The 7035-nt window shown below is 43.3% G+C and overlaps 1 protein-coding gene across 1 annotated transcript; it reads left to right on the forward strand.

The window, feature by feature from the left end:
* Positions 1-3709: 3709 nt before the first annotated feature.
* Positions 3710-7035, forward strand: LOC101583535 (disintegrin and metalloproteinase domain-containing protein 1b). Its single transcript, XM_004635994.2, has one exon. The coding sequence runs from the start codon at positions 4070-4072 to the stop codon at positions 6491-6493; it is 2424 nt and encodes an 807-aa protein (XP_004636051.1). The 5' UTR covers positions 3710-4069; the 3' UTR covers positions 6494-7035.

A 7035-nucleotide genomic window follows, 5' to 3' on the forward strand; every position in this document is an offset into this window, starting at 1 on the left:
TTTTTTTTTTTTTTTGAGACTGGGTCTTACTGTGTAGCTCAAGCTAGACTGGATTCACTTCAAACTACTGGCAATCCTCATGCTTCATCCTCCTGAGTGCTGGGATTACAGGTATGTGCCACCATGTCCAGCAATGGAATTGCTTATAATCATATTTTGGTTATTGCACATTGTAAACATATATATTGTAACATACCCTATAGAAACATCTAGGACCGGCCAAATAGCTCAGTGGATTAAAGTGCCTACTTAGGCAGATGCAGGGGCTGGGAGTTCATTCCTGGGCCTGCAGTGCTGGCCCCTCCCCCAGGGCACGCTGAGACAGTGGTTGAGACTGGGCATGGTAGTGCATACCTGTAATCTCAGCACTTGGGAGGCTGCAAAAAAGGAGGATCACTATAAGTCCAATCTAAGCAGTGAGATCCTGTACACCCTATACACCCTGTCCTAAATACAAATAAATACATAAAACTTCTACATATTAGTTTTTAGTACAAAGTTTAAAAAATATTTAAAAATTACAAATGTTGGCCAGGTGTCATGGAACACACCTACACTGGAAGCACTCTGAGAGGCTGAGGTAGGAGGATTTGAAGTTAAAACCCAGCTGGGTAACCCAGCAAGTTAGAAAGATCTGATTTCTTTCTTTTTTTTTTTTTTTTCTTTTCTGTTGGAATTATTTTATTGAGAGATCAAAGAAGCTAACATTGTACATGGTAGAAGCAGCACTTCACTTGTCTCTTAAGGAAATGCCAACATTGACGAATAGGACAGAACCGAATCTTCATAGTTAAGTAAAACAGTTGGGAATTTCTTATCAAATTAGAAAAATCTAAGCAGTAAAGATTACTCACTTATTCTAAGTCATTGTTTTCACCATTGCTATCCAAATCTTCCCTTCATTAAGCAATCAGTAAGTGCTTTATATTGTACCAAGCACTTTGGAGAAGAATAAAACACATTCCTTGCTTTTATGTACCTCATCTCATCGTCCAGTAGGGTAGATAAATATGTAACAAAACAATAAGATAAAGGAATGTTCAAAAGAATTACAGAAGACAGCAAGTCACTCCACGGGACAAATGGTATTTGCACAATGCTGACCTTTGTCAATACTCCTCTATGTCAAACTCTCACCTAACTGCCTTACTGAACAAATGCTTACCAGTCAGGTTAAGCAACTACACAACGACTATTTGAAGAAGGCAATGTCATTATCCCTACATCACAGATGAGAAGAAGAGTTTGGGGAAGGTGTTTTAGATGAAGGAAGCAGCATATATAAAGGCCCAAGCATGTATAAAACATACTCCAAGAAGAATGTAGGTTAGACTGGTAATAACATTAAAACATTCATAGCAATAGAAAGATCTGGTTTCAAAAAAAAATGTGGGGGAGGGGGAACTACCCACTCCAGCCCCCTCCCCCCGTCCCTCTCTCAGACAGGAATTTTCTTTCTCTCAATAAATATATTCTGCTCATAAAAAAGAAATAATTAAATGCCAGGTGGTCAGGAGATACAGCTCAGCAGCACAGCTGAACTGCCTGGCAAGCACTAGATCCTGACTTCCATTTCCCATACAAGCAAAAAAGACCAGGCTTACGCCTGTAATCGCAGCACTCAGAAGCCTGATTCAGGAGGATTGCTACAAATTTGAGGTTGGCCTGGGCTACATGGTGAGTTCAAGGCCAGCATGAACTACATATTTAGACTCCATCTTAAAAAAAAAAATGAAATAGAGGGCTGTAGAGATAGATCAGTGGTCTAACCATCTGCCTGGCAAGTGCAAGGACCTGAATTTTATCCCTGGTACTGTGCCACAGGGGGGCACCATGCCAGCCCTGAAACCAGGCATGGTAGCACATGCCTGTAATCCCAGCGCTGGGTAGGCTGAAACAGGAGGACTACTATGAGCCTGAACTGCATAGTAAGACCCCCTATTAAATAAATAAATAAATATAAATTGTATTTTTTAAAAAAGGATGGCTAAGAATGTTGCTTAGTGAAAAATCCCTGAGTTTAAATCACAGTACTCCAAAAATATTTTTAAAAAAGAAAGATAAAGGCAAAGAAAAGAAATAAAAGGAGCTTAGAAGGACACATGTGAAACAAGCATGATGACACATGGCTATAATCCCAAGGCAAGAAAACTTTGAGGTTGAGGTGATCCTGTGGTATGAGTCCCAGGACAACTGGGCCCAGAGAGACCATGTGAAAAGAAAAGGGTGATAGTACATGAAGAAAGGAGACAGCAAGTATTTACACTTTTCAACGAGATATTATGAAACAAAGGCAAAACCTAAACAGCTACTAGAAACTCCTGTGTATAGAAAAGAATGGTTTTATTAAGGAATGATATTACAGAATATAAAAATTTGGATCTCATGGATAATAATGTTTAAAATGTAAAGGAGAGAAATGACAGTTGTAAACACCTAAAAGTTGTAAAAGAACAGCTACATGGGAAACTGAAAGGAAAGGAGACCTCACATAGAAAAACTGCTGTTGTACAGGTACCACAGACAAGTCATCTACTACAATAAGTAGAAAATTTAATACAGGTGGCCACACATGAAAGTGCTATTTTGATTACTTCTCATTTTTTCAAGGAAACATGAGGCAAAAAGAAACTGGGTAAGTGAACTGACTGGCAACACATGCTAACAGACAAATCTGGACACTATGCACATGCTATTAGTCAGCCTTCATGGGCATGTAAGTTGGTCAAAAGTCATTTTTGGCCATCAGCCCAGATAGAAAGCAAGTACAGACGAATGACATATAAGAAATGAGAAACTATAGCACTCATACCTAAGTGTTATTCATTCATTCATTCAAATAAACAGTTCTGATTCATCCAGTCTTCCATAAATACTTTAGGCAGGGGTACTGGCAGAGTCAAAATAACTAAGTGCACGTGGACATCATGTTCTAACACAGGGGAAAGGGCATAAGCTTAGGGTAGCAATGTGTCAAGGCTACCCTTAACAGGGTGTGATTCTGGAGGTAACAAGTAATGTGGCTGTGACAATCACATATAATATGGGCAGTGGAGCTGGCACTTCTCATCTACATTGTGCAGCGTTACGAGCAGAATTTGAAAAATTAATTTTTGAGAATGTTAAAAAAAATAGTTACGGGCTGGTGAAATGGCTCAGTGGTCTAAAGCACCTACTTAGAACAAGCTTTGCAAAGCACAGGGACCACGGTTCAATCCCCAGCACCACATGCTAGCCAGCCCTGCCCCCTGGTGGGCTGAGCTGGCCACACACACACACACACACACACACACACAAATAAAAAAAATAAAATAAAAAATAGTTACTAATGAACCAGAGGCACAGCTAGCTCAGTGTAACTGCCTGCCTAGTACAATCAAAACCTGTGTACAGTGTACAAACATACACACACACACACTCAGTCTGCTGTGTTGGGCATAGAGCAACCCCACACTACCCTAATCTAACAGACTGGTCTTTGAGATGTGTGTGTATTTATAATGCCTCTCTGGGCAGAAAAGGTCACACTCAGGATGTCCAAGTGCTACAGAAAAAGGGTTTTACCAGACAAAAGGGAGTAATGCAGTATACCCACCAAAGATGTCTCCAAGTTTCCTAGTCTGGAGCAAATGTTTGAATTTAGTTGGGCCAACTGACTACAGGTGGGATGGGGGAGGGGCAACTGACAATAGAAGGGCCAGAAGGGTGTTCCCTGTGGCCTGCTGAGGAAGGGAGAGAGGTTTTGAATCCCTTAACAAGGCACACTCCTGCTTTATAGAGTTTGGGGTCCTTCATGCCACATCCTTCTGTCATTTCAAAAGGAGCTTAGCTAAGGAACACTGGAATTGATACTGAAAGAGGAAGTCACCGAGAATGGAAACTGAAAGAGCTCAGAGAGATCAGATAGACTAGGATGAGGCCCAGCCTGAAAGCTAATCTGTCAGAGGTGGGAAGTAAGTGCTGTGTGTGTAACCAGGGTAGATCTGAGAAGAATCCGTGTGTGTGAGGGTCTGAGTATCAGGAAGAGCTGGCGCTGATGGACACAAGACCCCACTGCATCAACTGATTCATGAGGAGCATGTCAGCGATGGCCTCAGGGAGAAACAGTATCTCCTTCCCACTTTCTCTGCAGAGAGCCCCTGTGGTTTTGTATGTGGCTAGGAGTCTGCTTCAGACTTGGGCTCTCCTGATGGTGGCCCTGAGGCCAGGGCTAGTGCCAGGAGATTTGTGTGTCAAATTGGTGACCATGTTGCTTCTCGGGATAGTTCTCTGCCCAAGCATCCACTGTCACCGGGGACCAGTGTATTACTCTTCCTATGAAATAGTCGTCCCCAGGAGTCTGACAGTCAAGGGAAGCGAAGCCCCAGGGGAAAAGACCACTTACCTGCTGCTTATGCAAGGCCAGAAGCAGCTAGTTCACCTGAAGCCAAAGAAAGACTATTTGGTGGATGATTTTCCAGTCTACAGTTACCACAATGGCACCCTGGGGCAAGAAATCCCTTCCATCTCACATGACTGTCTCTATGAAGGCTACATAGAAGGAGCACCAGGTTCGTTTGTGTCTGTCAGTACCTGTTCAGGTCTCAGGGGCATCCTGATTAAGGAGGAAAGAGCCTATGGCATTGAGCCCATACCATCCTCCAAGAAGTTTGAGCATGCGCTATACACCACAGCACATCAGGCTCCAGTCTCCTGTAAGGTCTCTGCCAAAGACAGCCAAGCGGTGTCCACCAGCTGGCAGCCAGGGAGCGGGAAGCCTCCCGATCTACAGGCTCTGTCCTCCTTGTGGTCACACACCAAGTACGTGGAGATGTTTGTCGTGGTCAACAACCAGCGGTTCCAGATGTGGGGCAGTGAGGTCAACGAGACAGTGCAGAGAATAGTGGACATCATTGCTCTGGCCAACGTCTTTACTCGAGGAATAAACACAGAGGTGGTGCTGGCTGGGATGGAGATTTGGACCGAGGGGGACCTGATAGAGGTGCCAGTGGACCTGCGAGTCACACTCAGGAACTTTAATCGCTGGAGACAAGAGGAGCTGTTCCCTCGTGTGAGGCACGATGTCGCCCACATGATCGTTGGGCATCATCCTGGCGAGACCTCGGGTCAGGCATTTCTCAACGGAGCCTGTTCCAGTGGCTTTGCGGCGGCTGTCGAAGCCTTCCATCACGAAGATGCTCTCCTGTCTGCAGCGCTCATGGCCCACGAGCTTGGGCACAACCTGGGTGTCCAGCATGACCACTCAGCCTGCGTTTGTAGAGATAAGCACTTCTGCCTCATGCAGGAAAATATCACTAAAGAGAGTGCCTTCAGCAACTGCAGCTCTGACTACTTCTACCATTTCCTTCATGAGCACAGAGGGGCCTGCCTATTTAACAAACCACAGCAAAAAGGCCGCAGACGCAGGGATGCCAATTGTGGAAATGGCGTGGTGGAGGATCCAGAGCCATGTGACTGTGGGACTAACTGTGAAAACGATGCATGCTGTGACAGTAATTGTCAACTGAAAGGAGATGCAAAGTGTGGTAATTCACTCTGCTGTTCTAATTGTAAAATACAAACCAGGGGCCATATGTGTCGTCCTCCTCAGGGACCATGTGACCTCCCTGAATACTGTAATGGTATTTCTGCAATATGCCCTGTAGACAGATATAAGCAAGATGGTACACTATGTCATGAGCAAAGTGTTTGTTTTGAATCTAAGTGCACAGACGCTAGTATTCAATGCTCCATCTCTTTTGGGCCTGGTTCAAGGGCTGCCCCAGATGCATGTTACTCTAAATTGAACACTGTTGGGAATATATTTGGAAATTGTGGCCGCTCTGGTTCTCCATCCACCTATGTTAAGTGTACAGCTCAGAATGCAAAGTGTGGGAAACTCATATGTTCAAAAATTATTTTATTGCCGCCAATCAATAATGCAATGATTCAGATCCCAAGTGGAGATGACTGGTGCTGGAGCATGGGCAACTCTGAGGATGATTCCTCCAATGCAGGAACTGTGACAAAGGGCACGCCTTGTGCTGCAGACAAAGCTTGTGTGAACTCCCAATGTACTGATTTCCATCTTGAGGAAGCCAATTGTAGTGCAATTGAAATGTGTAATGAGAATGGTGTTTGCAACAATTTAGGGCACTGCCACTGTGAAGATGGTTTTGCTCCCCCTGACTGCAGATCACAGGGAAGTGGGGGTAGTTTGGACAGTGGTCCCCCTGGTAAGCCAAGCATTGAATCAAATGAAGAAGAAAATGAACTAAACTTACCATTAATTGCCCTTATAATTTTGATAGTACTAATACTACTTATAATTCTCTTGGGTGTCCTCTCTCATAAATCTGGTGCTGCACCAGCAGAAGCTCCTCCAGAAAAGGTTCCACCAGCAGAGGTCCCAGAAGCAGAAGCCCCTCCACAAGAGGCGGAAGAAGGGGAAGAAGAAGAGGAGGAGGAAGAGGAGGAAGAGGAGGAGGAAGAAGAAGAAGAAGATGATGATTAGAATGAGAAGTGGTGGGAGGGCAAAGCCAAATACGCCAAACTCGTCAAGTGCTGACTTGGAATGAGAAGCTCATGGAAGTAAAAGTTAAGTGAGAAGTGAGGACTCCAATGGCTGTGACAGGGACTCTATCATCTAAAAAATGTCCTATTGTGAGAGGAGATATACCTCCACATTTATTACTCATTTTAGTAAATAAGTTCTTGCTCACTTAATATATTAAATATTTTAGTATTTTTTTCTTGTTTCACATTTCATTTAAACTCATTATATACATTTTTGGACATTAATGTCCTTGTGTCCTTGGGCTTATTTTTTTCACTTACCAAAAACTTTTTCAGGACATGGTATCTTCCATGTAAGTGGTCTGACGCATAGTAGTATTTGTTCCTGAATTTATTAATATCTATGGGGTTTTCATTTCTTATGACAATAACCTATTTTTTAAGAACAACTGTTTGTGTGACTGATTGTTCTAACTTGAGCTATTAAGTGTACATTTCTTGAGTTTTTACATCCAAAAATAAAACTATTCAAGTTAGTCA

Source organism: Octodon degus, unplaced genomic scaffold (genome assembly GCF_000260255.1).
Source record: "Octodon degus isolate 3935 unplaced genomic scaffold, OctDeg1.0 scaffold00076, whole genome shotgun sequence".
Taxonomy (NCBI): domain Eukaryota; kingdom Metazoa; phylum Chordata; class Mammalia; order Rodentia; family Octodontidae; genus Octodon; species Octodon degus.